This window comes from Rhizoctonia solani, chromosome 8 (assembly GCF_016906535.1).
Source record: "Rhizoctonia solani chromosome 8, complete sequence".
Taxonomy (NCBI): domain Eukaryota; kingdom Fungi; phylum Basidiomycota; class Agaricomycetes; order Cantharellales; family Ceratobasidiaceae; genus Rhizoctonia; species Rhizoctonia solani.
In genome coordinates, this window is record NC_057377.1 from 441,544 (window position 1) to 459,338 (window position 17,795).

Genomic DNA, 17,795 nt, shown 5'->3' on the forward strand with positions numbered 1-17,795 from the left:
GGCAATCCAAATAAACTCGTGGTTGGGTGACTTCTCCTTACAATATGCGGCCGATGTGACTACAATAGATTCGAGGTCTTCCTGTGTATCTAGATCGCGGATTAACTGGTCGTAAAAGCGTTTGAACTCAAAATGATGACAGCTGAGCAGGTTTGTTGGGGACGCATCCAAGAATAACTGTTGTTAGAAGTATCGGGACATTCAGAGAACAATTGAGTCCTCAATTGATAATAGAGTAACAAGAGCGTTAGCGACATACCCTCCATTTTTGATGAAATGAAGGTGGACGGTTGGCTAGTTGAATGTGCTTGAGAGTTTAGAAGTCTATAGATTGCACCACGCGCATGTAACCTGTGTATAAGGCCAGTTGCTGGGGCACCTGTAAGCCAACCGGGAAAAATACGCCCCAAATAACCTAAAGATGGGCACCTGTGTGGCATATTTACGGCTGTTCCTCAGTTTTTGCGCTCTGCTCATTACAGAGTTGCCAGGGTTATAGTGGGCATGCGTGAACGATGTCCTCGTCACATCTAGTAACGGGCGTACACTTGATATAATTATTTTACTCTAATGATTTGGAAAATATCTACCAAATGAGTACCTACAAGTCAGGCTATGCATTCTCATAAGACGAGAACCATGGTCAGGAGACTGAGGAGCCCCGCAAGTCGGGGCCTGGGGAGATGGTTCGCGCACTGCCACAACCCTTGGGAGATAGCAGCGAGGGGCTCACACTTTATTAGATTTTATTGATCATTGATCAAATTTCCATAATGGGTTACACGGTGATCTGGAAGGATATATCGTTTGAAGGCAACAACCACTACGCATAGTTACACTGTGTATCATGAACAACCGTTGGGGCAGGGTTTGGAGTTGATGGTACGTAGTGGGTCACAACAACAGTGATGCCATTGAAAGTCATCATTTGCACCATCATTAACAATACGTTCCCCGGACTCACTGAATACCAGAATAGCTTCAGGGCGTCGAAATCCATACAACCAAAAGGGTACATGTGCTCTGGAGCATGGATAACTTCCATGGATAGCATAGAAAGCCGCAGGGAGAAAGCAACAAATGTTTGCTTGTTTTGTTGTTTTACACAAGTTCCCTACCTGGGGTCATATCTTGCATATCATCCGCCATTCAGTACTATGAGAGACAGTGTATATATCAAGTAAACTGCCACTCTGGTATCTCTGTGTTAGTAGTTTTGGATGGATGTTATCGGATAACATGTAACTATGGTGATTTGAGTGCGTTAAACATTCATCGATGCGATTTCTAGAAGAAAAATCGATGACAGCCAGACCCATTGAGGTAAATTTAGTGCAGCAGATATATAATTTGATCAATCTCCTAGCATCTTATCACTTAGACCAGATATTCTCAGGCCATCATGCATGTGTATGCCATCGAGTTGGAGGACTCACAAGCCCGTGGTCTTATGGAAATTTATACTCAGCTACGAGCAAATTTATGCGTGTGCTCTATACATATATAGAGGAGAAACTAGCCCAATCAGTATAATTCAGATACAAATAGTAAACATAACAAAATTTTATTGATTCCCCTACCTCCCGCGCATCGTCAATGGCCCCAATTGAGTTCGGATGGTTGGTGGACAATGGAAACGCGTCCACGTGATCACGCGTTGACGATGTTGCCCACGTGACAGATTATTGGCAACTCCTAACTTTCTCGTTGCACTCCCCACTGATCTTCCGTTAGTGCCATTAAACACTCACGGGAGATGTCTGGAACGAATAACCACGAAAATCCACTTGGAACTAGTACCTCATCCAATGGTTCGCAAAGGGTATGTAAACCAGTGTCCCCAAGAACATCAGCTCATAGGATACGCAGACACAAGATTCGGTTGCAAGGGCGAGTGTGAGTAGTAACTTTTCGATATCTATTAGTAGTCTCTGAATTCTTTGACGATTAGACTTCTTCAACAAGTATTGCAGGCGTCAGGCTTCCATCGACCGCGGATTTATTTAAGCCGACTTCCTATTCTGGTTTACGGGTATGTCTCGTCTTGCCTTGCACCCCAAACATATCGTTGACTTACAACTTATGTAGCCTGCCCCTCGTTCCATCTCGTCACTGAAATCTACACTCCCTGTTCCATCTGAGCCCGAATCCCCCGTATCCGACCGACAAGCTGCTGTCGTTTCCAAGTTACTCGACACGGCCAAACGACTAAGAGGAGAACGGGATTCCGAATCCCGGAGAGCCGATTTTGCAGAGGCTGAGCTCGCAGCTGAACGAGCGTCAAAATCTCAGGCCTCGGCCAATCTTCACGCAAGCGTAGAGGCCGAAGCCAAGATTGCCGAATTGACCGAAAGCCTTGCCGCCGCCCGGTCCACTATTGCCACCTTTGGGCGCCAGTCTTCACCTCAACCTGGTACCCCGAGTAGAAGCACCATTATCCCTGCTCTTCGAGCGCAAATAACCGAGCTCACCTCCCGCATTGAACGACGAACAGAGCAGATTGGAATACACCAACACGAAATTAAGCGGCTCGAGGCTCACCTTGGTTTAACTCAAGATACGGTCCAGGAATTACAGGATGACTTAGACCAGGCAGGGGTGCGAGAGCAGGCGTTACTGGAAGATGCAACTTTGGCTAGGGAGGAGAGAGACGCGGCTCGGCAGGCACTGGCAGAGGGACAGTTCGCTGAGTCCGAACAGGCAGATGAACAGACGGTAGCGCTCGTGCATAGCATATTCGACGCTATCGGCCATGCCAGGACCAACAAATGCACCGCCGAGGCGTATAAAGACAAGCTCGAAGCTCAGATCGGACAAACCAGGGCTCTCCAGATCCAGGTGGAACAAAGAGTGGCCGAGGTCGATCTTCTCATGGCCCAAGTCGACGGCGTTAATGCCCGGATGTCTGCCCTGCGCCAAGAACTCCAAACTGAACAATTAAGATTCGCGGAAGAAAAGTCTCGCGCTGACAAGGCTGAAGAACGTGCTGAAGAGGCCAAACAACTCGCCGAGGCGGCCAAATCGACATCGGATGAAGATAGAACTTGGGCGGCTGATTATCAAAAGAAGCTGGAAGATACACAATGCGAACTTGCTGAATCCAAACAACGCTTCGCCGAATTAGAGGACAAATTGGCCGACTTTGAATCGGCAAGGGAGGAGCTCGAGGCGTGCGAAGCCGTTCTCGTCGGATTACGAGAGGAACTCGAAACTGAAAAGGCCAATAGTGCGAATGCTGTAGCCGAGGTCCAGGCGTCCCTGGATCTTCAACGGGTCGAACTTACTATCAAGGCTAACGAGTTGGATGCACTCAAAGATGAATTTGTTGCAACCACTGCGGAATTAGATTCTCGAACAACTCAACTCGCTTCAAAAACCGCGGAACTTGATGCTCTGCGTATGGAGCTAGAGACCAAGACAACCGAACTTCAATACAAGGATGTCCAATACAGTCAACTCAAGAATGACCACGCAGCACTTCAAAGCTGCCTCCAGGCGCTTCAATCTAGTTTCGATACGAAACAAACAGACTACATGGCTCTCAATTCGAAAAACCAGACGCTAGAAGGCGAGTTCGAATCATTACAAAGCGGCTACGATGCCAAGCAAGTCGAGTTTCTTTCTCTTCAATCTGGATTCACTGCGCTCCAATCCGAAATGGAAGCCAAAGAGGCCGAAGTACAACGTCTCAACGCGGCTCTCGAATCGGGCGCCAATGGTGCGAAGCTCGAATTGAAGGCTGCTCAAGGTGAACTACAGGCTGCGCAGGGTGCTTTAGCTCAATTGCAACAAGAGCTTGAATCGGTCCGAAGTGAGCTTGTCAAGTCGACGGAGATTGCGGACGTGGCTGGGGTAGAAAAGAGCGTCATGGCGGGAGAATTGCGCACGGCCAGGGAGCAACTAGGAGAACTGAGAGAACGGATAGGGCAGCTTGAAGGACTGACCCAGAGCGGAGAGGAGGTCAAGAGGGAATTGGCTACTGCCAAGGAGCAGCTCGAAAACGCTATGGCCGGACGTGCCAATCTCGAACAGCAACTCGCCGCGGCCCAACAGCAGCACGAAACCTTCCAACGTCAGAGCGAAGAGATGAGACAGGCCCTTGGAGCGGCTCAAGCCCGAGTCATGACTATGCAAGACCAATTGGACGATGTGGAGATGCGTGCGCCCGCGAGCGAAATAGACGAGCTCCGAGCTAAGGTTGGCTCTATGACAGAACAGCTTGCCGAGATGGAGAGTCTGCGGGCACAGGTAGCTGAAGTGGACGACCTCCGGATTCAAGTAGCTGAGCTAGAGGATACTCGGGCCCAAGTCACGGAGCTAGAGCGGCTTTTGGCCGAGGCTCAAGCTGGTGCTCAGGATGCACAGGAGGTGGTGTCGCTTCGCTCCAAAGTTGACGAGCTTGACAAGTTACGACAGCGTGCGGAAGACGAGCTTCGCAGTCGCGTAGAGGGTATGAACCATCTCGAAGCTCATGTAGGAGCATTGGAAGAGGAGTTACGTGGGGTGGAATCTCTTCGAGAAGAAATACGGGCGTTACAGCAAATGTGAGTCGCTCATTCACGGATGGCTGATTCTTTGCTAACATGTTCTGATTCAGGTCTACCGAACAGCAACAGCTCATTTCCGAGCTCCAAAGTCGTCCGGCTTCGGGCAATACTGCTACTTCGTCGGACGCCCTGGAACGACTACAAGAACAGTATGACATGGTCTTGCAAGATGCTAAACGTATGACCGCCGAGGTCGAGGGATATGACGATAAGCTTCTCGAGTGAGCCGATTCTTCTTTTTATTATTCGTGACTATGTTCCGATCCATACTGCCTTTCAGGGTCCTTAAGAGGGAGAAGAAGCTCGAGCTCAAGGTTGGGAACCTCACTCGTAAATTGCGCGCCACCCAAGCCAAATTGGATGCAGCCAAAGTCACTCAGGATGCACCACCCACTGCAAGTACCTCTGCCCCCACAACATCCGCACCCAACCCCATTGCCCCCCAACGAACAAATTCTACTGCTTCGAGCACCACGGGGACCAGCTCCCTTTTCACCCAATCCGCTTCGTCGGCGGGGACCTCGATTTTCTCGTCTTCGGGCAGCACCGCTAAATTACCTTTATCGAGCACAACCGCTTCGAAATTCTCAAAGTCCATGCCAAGCAGCAGAGTTCCCCAGTCACCCTCCCGATCTCCGACCCGACCCACTGTGCCCGACTTTGGCCCTAAAATCGCAGGTAATATTAACTCGACCACGACCACCGCGTCAGCCACCAGCACTGGTGCCGGCAATGGGCGAGCCGCTCTACGACCACTACCGATATTCAGTTCTCAACCAGCACCTGCCTCTTTGGCACCCGCGCCAGATAAAGAACCATCGAAAAGTGCACAAGCCAACGAAGCCGCTTCGCGCAAACGCCCCATTCCGGACGAATTTTCGACTGCTACGCCTGGGACACACGCCGAGGTTGCGATGACCACTCCTCGCACGCATTTACGATTTAAAACGCTCTCTGGCACGGGGGCAGCCGCCAACCGAAAAGGACTGACACCTTCGCGGAAGGCGTAGTGATCGGTGGTATGATATGTTCAGATGGGACTGAGTGATTGTAAATATGACATTGCGGTGTACGATTCGGGTACGGACTACATTGATAATTTGTTCGCTGTAGTAGATACATTATACCCAAATTATTGTTTGTTTCTGCATGGTTATTATTTGGAGGGACATACGACCCTGGATCGACAGGCTTGTCCGAGACATAATAATGGCGAGTCGAGCCATATTATTCCCAATGATACGTCCGGTCAATTAAATAAAGCATTCCTTTCTACTCGGGCTTGGTCACACAATTGCCGTATAGCTGGTGCATAACCAGTACGATTAGATAGAAAAATGCAGCATCATACAAGTATACGTTGGCAGACCAATAGAAAAGTAAGAGACAATACGAGGCTACAAGTCTATTCAAACTCAGTTCGTTTGACAGAATGATACGATTGAAACATCGGATGTGATAGAAAAGCGGTGCAACAGTTGATGCAGCCATGTGCCCATCACTCTGAGAACTCAGGTTGCGAGATCGTTGAAGTATGGGTGGGTGAGAGCGCGCTTGGCTGAGAGAAAATCAGTTTCATATAATAACTAAGTTGAATGCCAAAAACATACCAGAAATACGGTGTGCAGTATCGTATATCAAACTTTGCTGTTGACAGTGGTATCAGGTATATGCATAAACGCAAGGGGAAAACGCATACCGCGATAAGATCCAAACCTTGTGCGTCGATTCCCCGAACAGTTTGTGAAAGTTCGACTGCCGACCATCGCGGGAAGGTTTCCTTATAGTCAGGTAGTTGAGATACTCCTGGCCAAATCTCTTCGTTTGGTGTTCCGAGTAGCCTAGAACAAATCAGCTGGAGGTGAAATAATTCAAAATCAAATCAAATACCTGAATATCTTGAATATCTGGTCAATCTCCGAGTCGCCTGGGAAGAGCGGTTGACCGTGCATAACCATTTCGGCAACAATGCACCCAACAGACCACATGTCAATTGCTGTGCTGTAATGACGAGAACCCAGCAAGACTTCCGGAGATCGGTACCAGAGAGTTACGACCTAGCAATTGACGTTATTAATGAAACGCAGTAGAAATGTACGGCAGCGAACCTCATGGGTGTAAGTACGCAGTGGTATACCAAATGCACGAGCAAGACCAAAGTCGGCAAGTTTCAGATTTTCGTCAGTATCTGTTCTCATTGTTAGCGTGTGAAAACAACCAATCGAATGGTTTCACTCCACCTATCAACAAGTTCTGTGGCTTCAAGTCACGATGGAGTATTCGATGACCGTGGCAGTATCGTAGACCAGCTAAGAGCTGGTAGGTGAATTTCTAATAAAACAAAATAAGGATTGAATAAGGGCCAGGTGGCGTCACAAAGAGCAAATATACTACCTTGATGAGTTGCTTGTCGAGACCTCGATTGCCATTCTTCGAGTTGACTGTTTCCATGTACCTAGGGATATTCGGTGGATAAACATGATAAATATTGAGGCTTGTTACTGAAGCGAACAAAGATGTACCGCTTCAAATCCATGTCCAAGAATTCGAATACTAGATATAGCTTGCTATCTGCGTGCACTATATCCAATAATCTTCGTTTATTTGAAGTGTCAGTGTTGTATAAATCGTTCAAAAAAGACGCGAAACTCACGCGACAACATTGTCATCTTTTAATTCTTTTAGTAAGCTGATTTCGCGTATCGCAGTACTAGGAACTCCTTCATCCTCGGCTTCCAAGCGAATCTTCTTCAGCGCCACAATACGCCCGGTATTGATATCGCGCGCCTTGTACACAACACCATACGTCCCTAATAAGAAGCATTAGACCAACCTCGAATTGAGTGCTCATTGCCGCATAGGTTATATGGGACACATTTACTGACCCTCTCCAACTTTCTCAAGTTTCGCGTAGTTTTCCATAGTGGTGAGAGGTCCCAGATGTGGATCGCGTAAGTTGGAGCACTGGTCGAGGTCAAGCCTTGAGGTAGTATAAATTTGCAATAGGGGAGTAACGAGATCACGTGAATAATGGGATTTGTGAAAGATTGATTTATTTACAGTTGAACAATCCGAAACGGGCGCATTTATCCAAAAAGTGCTCATTGGAATAGTTACATGATCCGGATGCTATTCCATGTACTACATCTGCATGGGAAACACGCTACACATTGTGGCACAGCCGCCTTCTCTACGGGGGCCCCGAAAACCCGGGAGCGCTCTGGAGTGCTCCGGTTTTGGGAGCCTCCTCGTTAGGATCCGACAGATCCGGATTGCTCGCCGAGCACTAGGGAGCACTCCACGAGCACTTCCGAGCGTCATAACAAACGCTCCGGAATGTTCGCCGACAATAGCGAGTCTCGGAGCGCCCCCGAGATTTTCGGGACCCCGTAGCGTTACAATGATGATCTGATCTCGTCTACGTACATATTTTGAATCAGTGGTTAGCTGAGTAGGGCCAAAAAGAGATACTATTTCATACACCCAATCTACAACACAATCTCACAAAATTTGTTCCCAGACGTCAATCCTACGCAGGTATATTTACTAGTAACGTAACCCCGGCCGGGTAACGTGTTATGACTGAACTGGTCAAGCGCTGCCACAGCCTTGATCACAGCTCGAGTAGTTCATATGATCACTCTTTTTCTCGTCTACTCCTATTGATTTCTCAACACTTCAAAAGTACTTTTTACATGATATCAAACCTAAAGGCTCGCGCTAAACGTCGCCTGGGCATCGGCGTACGAGCACAGGATACTGCTGTTCCAGAGTTACCCAATCAAACCGATCCTTCAATATCTGCCATTCCAACTTCGCCGTTACCCGAATCGCCTACCACTCCGAGCAATAATACATCTACTGTGCATCTGAATAATGGCTGGAATATATCAACTACATCGTTGCCCGCCTTGACCCTCAGCACCGACAAACCTTCCGAATCCAGCACGATTGATGATAGCGTCCGTCCTGTTATTGATAATAGACATAGCACAATGAGATTTAAAACGCGTACTGAGATTTATTTATGGTCTGGGCTCAAAAAACTGTCGAGCTTGTTGGATTCAAGCACTGAGGCATTTGGTCCTCTTAAATCGGCTATCGGGGGATTGAAGTGGTGCATCGATCTCTACGAGGTGCGTGATTCCATCCCACTTGCTTGGGCCTTATGCATTAACTCCGCACAGAGCACCATTAGGGCTAATAGCGAATATAATGAACTTCGTGTCAAACTCGATTCACTCCTTGGTGACTTGAGCAAATTCGTAGACCGCCCAATAAATCCTACCATGATGTCCAACGTGATATACCTGAGCAAGTGAGTCAATCTCTAATATTTCTTGTATAAAGATCAACTAATCCTTGATAGGCGAATTCAAACCGAACTAGCACTGGTGCTACAAAAACAGGAACGAGGTCTAATACGACGACACGCAGAAACATTGGGTGATCCAGATGAAGTAGTGAGAATCTACCGTCGTATTAACACTCACCTCGAGCGTTTTATGGTAAGTATCTATGTACCAAGCCTCTGGGTATTATATTTAAGCGTTTCAAAGTTCAATGCCAACTTGAGTATATGGGAGACCATCGAACAGCAATCAACGGTAAGTCTCTAAACTACAGGTCCAAAACGAAGTTTCTGAGGCACACGAAAGGACGCTCTCATCGAGAAGCTATCGTTCGCTACTTCGGCTATGTACAACTCCGCTGAAGCAATCGATGTAAAAAGAGGCCCATGTACTCCGGAAACTCGCCAGAGCGAGCTGGAGCAACTTCGTGGATGGGGACATGGAGGTCAGTCCCATAACGTGTACTGGCTAAATGGCATGGCTGGCACGGGCAAAACTACGCTTGCGTACAGCCTGTGCGCCGAACTGGACCAAAACCACAGACTTGGGGCTAGTTTCTTCTGTTCGCGCACGATACCCGAGTGTCGAAACGTCAAGTATATCCTACCATCTATTGCATACCAGCTAGCATCCTTCTCGCCCCCATTTCGATATGCTTTGTCCCAGACTCTAAGATTGGATCGCGACGTGCATCACCGGCTCCTCAAGAGCCAATTCGAGAGTCTTATTGTTAAGCCGATACTCGCGGCCAAACATACGCTATCTTATGACATCGTAGTGGTGATCGACGCCTTGGACGAATGCGAGAATGAGAATAGCATTGGCCAAATATTGGACTTACTACTGGGGGTCGACCTTTCTGTACCTATCCGGTTTCTCATCTCCAGTCGACCCGAACCAGAAATTTACCGTCGAATGATGCAGCGAACTGGTCAAAGCTTTGAGGCACGCCTTGTGTTGCACGAACTTGACCAGGGTGTTGTCAAGAAAGACATCAAGACTTATTTAATCCATCAACTTAACGGAATTCCCTTGACGCCGGCCCAACTAGATGCCCTGGTTGAACGCTCTGGAATCTTATTCATTTACGCCGCGACCGCTGCCGCTTACATTAGGGCTGGATATATCCTTATGGAGCATCAAGAAAGGTTGGACATGATATTGGGTATATCTACCCCTTCTTCGGATGGAAAGGATAAGTACATCGACGAACTTTACAGGACAATACTCAGCGCTGCATTCAATAATTTCGCTCTTGATAAATCAGGCCGAGAGCGAATGGGTACCATCCTTAATACAGTGATTTGTGCACAAGAACCAATGACAACCCAAACGATTGCGGGTTTGCTGAAGCTCAAAAATAGAGAGCAAGTACAGGCGCTATTACGACCCCTTGGTTCGGTCATTCATGTGTCTGAAAGAGGGGGCCTTGTCACGGTGCTCCATACATCTTTCTCCGATTTTTTGCTCGATCAACAGCGGTCAACTTCGTTTTACTGCAATCCGGCTCAAAACCATGAGTCTCTTGCCCGAGTTTGTTTGGAAGCCATCAAGAGCAATGATCCTCAATTCAATATCGGGGGTATCAAGTCCTCGTAATACCCTGATGAAGAAATAGCAGATATCGCTGAACGTGTAGATGGGGCTATCACACAAGAGCTATTTTATTCATGTCGAAACTGGGCCAACCACGTTCAACTTGCCGAGAAATGCGATGAATTAGAAAAACTAGTATATGATCACCTTTCCATCCGACTTCTGCTATGGATGGAAATTTTAAACTTGAAAAAATGCATAGATATGGGGGTGACTATAATGTATCAAGTAGACGGCTGGGCTCGAGTGAGTATATACCGTGAATAAGCTCATGACGCTAACACCAAATCTAAATTATATGTAGCATGTCGAAGCATCAAACCAGTTGATTGAATTGACGCACGATGCCTGGCGGTTCGTAACAACATTTGCCAGTCACCCGGTATCGAGAAGTACCCCACACATTTACCTATCAATGCTTCCATTCTGGCCTGGGGATGCACCTATATCTCTTCATTACACACTGGAGACGGGGATGTGTAGCGGTGGAAGGGATGAATCTCCGCGTATGCGGGCACGTGCTATATACATGCGACTGGGGAGCATACCCCCGTGTACCCCCTGCTCCAGGTGCCCCCCCACATAACGACGTCTGCCCTCAGACGCATCTGACGACAGCCATAAAACCGCTGTATATACATAAAGAGAGAGAATGTTATAAATAGTGGTGCGGAGATGTGCAATTGCCGAGAATACAACACACAAAACATGAGTATTTAACAGATGCAACTACAGTGTACACAACGAGGTCGAGGATTGGGCAACAGCTTGCTAGATTCCTTCCAAGACTTTGGTACAACCGACCAACCACGTACAAGATCTATTACGGTCGTTGCGAGGGGCGGAAGAAGTGAAATCCGCTTGGATTCCCCATTTCCCTCAACCGAGAATGCGTGAAAAAGGGAGGAATAGAACTCATGGGCCACGTACTCCAGCACGTATAAGTCCCCGGCAGCATCTTGTATGGTATAGCCATCCTCAGGTGCTCTCAGGTAATGTCCAACAGCCACAAAATATGCTAGGTCCTCCTGCATGAGTGTATCTTTGACCCATAGAGATCCATTCTCCGGGTATGGCTCTGGGAATGGCTCGCATTGTGCGGCTTCCTCAGGCACTTGTTCCGTGACGGGCTCTGGGCCAGATTCAGGCTCAGGTGGAGTATTGGGCACTTTGGGTGAGCGGCATTGATTGAGAGTGACCGGTGCATACCCAACGGCGTCGCATGCAAGTGTTGCAATGGCTGACAAAGCATCACGAAGCTCATTGGGAGTGGTAGGTCTGGCAGGTACCGTATATTGGTTGGCCTTGACTGCGGGTTTGAACGTTGGGTGATTAGGAGACGATTTGACTCTGGTGGGTTGCGGTGATAGATGTTCACGACAAGTTTTGGGTGGTCTTGACCGGGCTACCTTGCGACGTTGGCGGTGGCCAATTGATTGCCAGGGTTTGGTGGGCGCTTGGATCTCCTCCACGGCTAAGCATGAACGAGTTGGGGCTCGCCAATTACGCTGATAGTAGCAAGACTGCCTCGAAAGGTATTTTCGGGTTGTGTCCTGGTCAATTCGCGCCTCAAGGATTTGCATATAACTACATCTAGTCTCAAGGGGAAGCTGTAAGAACCAGACAAGCTCCCAGTAGTTGCCGGGATCAAGATCGGCTTTCCGTCGCAGCTCAATCTCAAACAAGTCGGCCAAGTGGCGGTCTTTGGAGTCGGACATTGTGTGTGTCAAGAAAGGAAGGTGTGGTTTAGGGTAAAATAACTTGGGGTGCCAAGAGTCCAGAGGCACGAGGCAAAAGTAATGAGAACTTGTGAGGGGCGCAAAGCGCGTGTTTTGACGAGGTGAGTCTAACGAACTTCACGTATGGTGCAAAATGGAGATGAATATATCGATTTATGGGGTTGGCAAGTAATAAAATGCAAAACTACGAGTAAAAGCGCGTGTGTCGCGCAAGGTACGCCAAAAAAGATCCTCAATTTAGAATCGCGCCGACAATTGTGCCAAACGCTGGTAAAGTGGGTAGCGGTGAGGTATAGCGGTAGGCTACGGGGCCTTCGAATCCACCCTCGTCACCACGGTGGAGACGGGGATGTGTAGCGGTGGAAGGGATGAATCTCCGCGTATGCGGGCACGTGCTATATACATGCGACTGGGGAGCATACCCCCGTGTACCCCCTGCTCCAACACCCAGAATACGTCATATGGTTAAGCCTGAAGGAACTGCGCTAACAAGACGGCAACCTGCGCTACTTGCTACTTGGTCTTTTAGGAGTCAGGTCACATCCGCGAAGTTCTCTCCCGATGGATCGCGGATTGTAGTGGCCACAGGCAAAGAGCTACTCATCATTGATGGATATACGGGGCGACGGTTGGTGGGCCCATTAAAGGGGCACACCAATACAATTTCGTCTGTTGAATTTTCCCCGGATGGACTTCAAATCGCTTCCTCCTCTTGGGACGGGACGATACGAATTTGGAACGCCCAAACTGGCAAAATGCCATTCGAGCCTCTTACAGGCCACGTACACTCTGTCGAGTCGGTTCAATTTTCCCCGGACGGCGCGCAACTGGTCTCTGGGTCATGGGATACAACACTGAGAGTATGGGATACTACCAGGGGCGTTACTATTATGGGTCCATTGCAAGGCCATACCGCGTTTGTCACCTCGGTCGCATTCTCACCCGGCGGTGATCTGATTGCTTCTGGATCTTACGATAAAACTATCCGAATATGGGAGGTTGAAGGTGGGGCTATGAAACATGGGCCATTGAAAGGGCACCTAGCAGGGATTACCTCGATCGTATTCTCTCCCGATGGTACATGGCTTGCGTCTGGATCAAGGGATGGAGCTATTCGAGTATGGGATGTAAAAAACTGGCTCGAGTGTGGGATGTCAGTTGAGGGTGCTACAGGTCCGATCACAGCAATTCAGTTTTCTCCCGATGCTCAACAAATCATATCGGCTTCTGAAGACAAGTTGGTACGCATATATATACTGGAAAACTCAAACTGGAGAGAAAGAATAACACTCGCGGGCCACACTGGTCATGTTACGTCGGTTATGTTCTCGCAAGACGGGCGTCGAATTGTATCCGGCTCATTCGACAGTAGCGCTCGGGTATGGGATGCAAATATCAAACATACTTCACCTTGGTTCCTTCCACCCGATGGACATCGCAACGAAGTAAACTTGGTTCAATATCTACTCGATGATAGCACCATCGTCTCCAGGTCGATTGACAGGGTTGCCCGATCTTGGAGTTCTCCAGCTTACGAAGCTTTAAAGCCCCATGGTTGGCACATAAATTTTGATAAAGAGCAAACGTGCATGGCCTTCTCTAATGAAGGGGTTGTTTTGTCAGGCTCTGCCGCGGGGGCTATTGAGATAATCTCAAATAATCCAACCTATTTCCGTGTCAAGAACGTTGACCGCGCCGGCGTAACTGCGCTTGCTTGGTCTTCAAACGGTGATTACATTGCTTCAGGATCAAGCGGAATAGTCCAACTCTGGAACAGCCGAACCGGGCAAGAAATATTCGATCAACATACAAGATCTTCAAATCGTGTAACTGCGCTTGTGTTTTCTCCCAGAGACACGCATATAGCTGCCAGCTCCGGGATGATTGTAACAATTTGGGATATTAAAGATATGAAAGCTAATCAGAGTGTTCTCGAAGGACACACTCAACCAACTACCTCGATTTCCTTCTCTCCCAACAACAAACTAATAGCGTCAGGCTCGGAGGATACAACTGTCCGTGTCTGGGAATTTCAGACCGGAAAATTTGTTTTCAGCCCACTCAAAGGGCATAAAGCTACAGTTACTTCATTGGATTTCTCACCAGATGGTGCTCGGATAGCTTCCGCCTCGAGGGACATGCACATTTGTCTGTGGGACTTACGCAGTGAAGCCCTTTTATTCAAGATCCTCGAAGGGCATACCGGAGCGGTTCTCTCTATAGCATTTTCTCACAGTGGTACGCATATTGTCTCCGGCTCATCTGATACTGCAATTCGCATCTGGGACGTACGAGATGATCCTTTGGCTCCCAAATCAGGTACTATTGAATCTCTCCAACCTCTTCTGTGGGAGAAACTGATGAATTAGAGCTAGAAAACACTTGTCAATCTGTTATTTCGCAAACTGACCCAGTTCGTTGGTCTTTAACGGAGGATGGCTGGATAGTAGACACTCGTGAGCGACCCTTGGTATGGGTACCCCCAGACCTCCGCGTTTCGCTTTTAAGGCCAGAAAATACGGGCATCATATGCATACATGGCTCGTTAACGCTAGATTTCCAGTACGCCATAATGGGCGACTCATGGGAGAATTGTTACGTGTCTAGCTAAACTTTATATCATACTTGAACTTAAAACAAATGTTTACCGTAGAGAGAAATACTAACCAGCCAGAGGGAGAAGAGTTACACTTATCTTAGAAAGGCAACTAATAAAAGAGCCACTGAGCCAAGGACCTCTTGCTGTTAAGAGTAACCCGTGTAAGCGGCCTCGGACGCGGTCGATGTACGCAACCACCTCGGTAAGGAGGTGACCATGTAATAACCGTAAGCAGCGGCTTTCTAGGCTCAGTGCTGATCGTACGGCTCCGTGGGCTACGGTCGAGCCATTTCACAATCAAGCGTCAAAAGCAAGCAAGTAACATGACCGAGTACTTTTGCTTCTGACATCTACTAACCCTATCAGTAGCTTATTGTACCTTGAGTTGCTACGCACCCAAAAGTGAACAGAAGTTAAAACCAAGGAACGAGAGTATTTGATTTGGATGACAATCAATTACCACGCTTAGTCCAGACAAGTTAAGGAGTCCTCAATAATCACCCAAGAATTTTAGGAATTAAGATTAAGATTAAACGCTCTAACTACTGTAATGTAGAATAACCCCGGACCCAAAAGATGCAGACCAGCTGGTTGTCAACTCTGATAGCACTTAGTTGATCGACGCGTTGACACCAAGGTTGATGTTGAGGAGAATCTTAGCAATGAGGCTAAGGCCGCAAGTCTTGATAGCGGCAACAACAGTAGCGTCAACGTCAACGAAGCTAAGGGATATCGTTAAGTAATTAACGAGCATATACTAATAAAACAACTCACAGCTTGACCAAAAGGCCGAGGAAACCGTCAATGCAGACAATGAGAGTCAAGATAAGGCTGTGAATGACAACATCGAGCTGAGCCATAATGCCAACGCATGCGCTGACACCAAGCTTGGCAACGACGGTGGCGCAGACCTTGACAATAGACTACCAGAAACATAAAGTTAGACGAGAACCACTACGGTAAAGTGGAAAGCTCACAATGATCATGGCGTGGATGGCAACAGCAAGCTTGAGCTTAGCTTCAGCATCAATGTTGACCTTGGCGCCAACGAGAATAGCAATGATCGCCTTAATGTCAACAATGAGGGCCTTGACCTTAACATCAAGGTCGGCAACAGTCTTGACCTCAGCTAAAGAGGAGGCTGAGGTTGAGAATAACGACTTAGATATGCATATATATCAGGACTCACCAATAGCCGCAACATGAGCTTGAACTTTAGGTGTGAGGTCGACATTGACTATAGCAACGACATCGATGGTCTTGACACCCTGAACGGGTGTAACCCCGGATCCACTGTCCGAGCTGGGTTTGGTGTAACCGCTACCAGGAGACTGGGTAGAGGGGGAGTTGTACTGGCGAACGGCCAGTCCTGAAGCAGGAGCAGCAGGCAAAGCCTGGGCAAGGAACCCGAGGGAGAGCAAGAAGGTAAGGACAGAGAGAAGACGGCCAAAGGTCTGCATCTTTGAGAAAAGAGTGAAAAGAGTGAAAGTGGGTTGGGGTTAGGTAGTAGAGAGAGCGGAAGAGGAGCTGATGCCGTTCTCGGTCCAGTCGACCTCTTATTTTATACCTCTTGTGTCAGGTTTCATTTGTGCGTTTTCGGGACACGCGCCAAGTGGTTAATGAAATTTGCTCGAGAAGACGTGCTGATCGAAGATTGGACCCTGGGCTTCTTGCTTTTTAGATTCGCTTGGTCTTTTTCTTGACCCACAAGTTTGAAACGCGTCCAGTGTCACTCCCCACACTGTTTGAAATGGGGGAGCGGATATTTGTGTCTAGGTCGGTCGTGTGCGGTCCATCAAGGTGGGACTGGGTGGTGCGTCATAGGAATCAGAGGAGGATACACAAATGAGTACGTTCCATTAATGCTGTATCCCCACAGAACGTCGGGAGAGTACAACTGGGGTGATCTTGGGATAAGCGTAGGCGAGATTTTTAGTAAAGGTACCTATTCCAAAGACGTCGGGATTACAACGGGTTGGCGAGGACACATCCAGGGCATTACTTCCCCCGACCCACCATCCAACTCTGCTACACGCTCATAGAATCCACGAATCGTTTTTCGAGCATCCACAAGTTCTGCCATCGCCTTCCATATCAAAGCGCATCTAGTCCAAGAGTACGTATGAAAGATGAATCTTTAGGTAAATTAATCAATCGACACGATCCTCGCGGAGTGATTTGATCTGCATATTCACAGCTCCCCAGTCCCAGACACGGGCACGGAGATGACCGACAGTAAGGGATCGGAAAAGAAAACGGATCGTCTGATTCAAAAACAGGTACATCGTGTGTCCAGACCGGTAGTGTGTAAAGCGCGAGTCCTTTGCTTAGAGCCCTCCAGTGTTGACAAGCCTGTGCACTTGGTAATGTATGCTGTCACATAACGAGGAGCTTAACAGAAAGACTAACCAGCCCATAGATGCGTCAACCGATAGCTCGCGACCGAACGACCAATCCAATCTACTAGACTAGCTATAGACCACTTTTGGTCACCCATCGATAACTCGTAAGACGAGACGTAAACCACTAGCACGAGACAAAGATATCCAATTGTCCAAGGGCTAAAACCATAACTCTATCGATCTAGTGCATCTCGGTAATAACGGAATCGCATTGAAAGGATTCAGAGCGGGGTCCATGAACGTGTTGCGGATACTTTGGGTTATGTATAATGTGTGTCGTCGTCGTAGTGCGCAAGTTACGTCTTGACGCGTGACCCCGTCGAGTGACCCAAGGAAGATCCGCAGGAGAGACTTCAAGTTTTAAAGATTGGTTTGAGGGTGTGGTTTATGGGTATTTCCTGGTTATGATTAATAAACCGATTTTCAAGTATCCCTTGGTCGCGTACCAGGAATGACGGCTGCCGAGATGCCGTTAGAATCCAAGATGATCTCTTCCAATACAGTCGACGCCCTCTCCATGCTCGTTGATGGGCTCCAATTCAAATGCACGTTTCTAGGAA

The 17,795-nt window shown here is 48.1% G+C and overlaps 6 protein-coding genes across 6 annotated transcripts; 3 read left to right on the top strand and 3 right to left on the bottom strand.

The window, feature by feature from the left end:
* Positions 1–1,756: 1,756 nt before the first annotated feature.
* RhiXN_09601 (kinesin family protein) lies at positions 1,757–5,557 on the top strand (the record flags this gene model as incomplete). The annotated part of the gene is made up of 6 exons (XM_043329417.1): positions 1,757–1,822; positions 1,870–1,896; positions 1,952–2,032; positions 2,089–4,544; positions 4,598–4,768; positions 4,828–5,557. The coding sequence occupies 6 exons, from the start codon at positions 1,757–1,759 to the stop codon at positions 5,555–5,557; spliced, it is 3,531 nt and encodes a 1,176-aa protein (XP_043182251.1).
* Positions 5,558–6,058: 501 nt separating this feature from the next.
* On the bottom strand, positions 6,059–7,469 carry RhiXN_09602 (cyclin-dependent kinase; the record flags this gene model as incomplete). Its single annotated transcript, XM_043329418.1, has 10 exons — positions 6,059–6,105; positions 6,158–6,194; positions 6,247–6,388; positions 6,438–6,604; positions 6,656–6,735; positions 6,788–6,878; positions 6,939–7,002; positions 7,070–7,141; positions 7,201–7,357; positions 7,433–7,469. 10 exons carry the CDS (start codon positions 7,467–7,469, stop codon positions 6,059–6,061), a joined length of 894 nt encoding a protein of 297 aa, XP_043182252.1.
* Positions 7,470–8,242: 773 nt separating this feature from the next.
* On the top strand, positions 8,243–10,498 carry RhiXN_09603 (peptidase C14; the record flags this gene model as incomplete). Its single annotated transcript, XM_043329419.1, has 5 exons — positions 8,243–8,683; positions 8,735–8,865; positions 8,917–9,055; positions 9,107–9,154; positions 9,206–10,498. The coding sequence occupies 5 exons, from the start codon at positions 8,243–8,245 to the stop codon at positions 10,496–10,498; spliced, it is 2,052 nt and encodes a 683-aa protein (XP_043182253.1).
* A 713-nt stretch (positions 10,499–11,211) lies between these two features.
* On the bottom strand, positions 11,212–12,213 carry RhiXN_09604 (uncharacterized protein; the record flags this gene model as incomplete). Its single annotated transcript, XM_043329420.1, has 1 exon — positions 11,212–12,213. The coding sequence occupies one exon, from the start codon at positions 12,211–12,213 to the stop codon at positions 11,212–11,214; it is 1,002 nt and encodes a 333-aa protein (XP_043182254.1).
* A 482-nt stretch (positions 12,214–12,695) lies between these two features.
* RhiXN_09605 (peptidase C14) lies at positions 12,696–14,603 on the top strand (the record flags this gene model as incomplete). The annotated part of the gene is made up of 1 exon (XM_043329421.1): positions 12,696–14,603. One exon carries the CDS (start codon positions 12,696–12,698, stop codon positions 14,601–14,603), a length of 1,908 nt encoding a protein of 635 aa, XP_043182255.1.
* Positions 14,604–15,443: 840 nt separating this feature from the next.
* RhiXN_09606 (uncharacterized protein) lies at positions 15,444–16,293 on the bottom strand (the record flags this gene model as incomplete). Its single annotated transcript, XM_043329422.1, has 4 exons — positions 15,444–15,555; positions 15,608–15,756; positions 15,811–15,962; positions 16,023–16,293. 4 exons carry the CDS (start codon positions 16,291–16,293, stop codon positions 15,444–15,446), a joined length of 684 nt encoding a protein of 227 aa, XP_043182256.1.
* Positions 16,294–17,795: the final 1,502 nt, after the last annotated feature.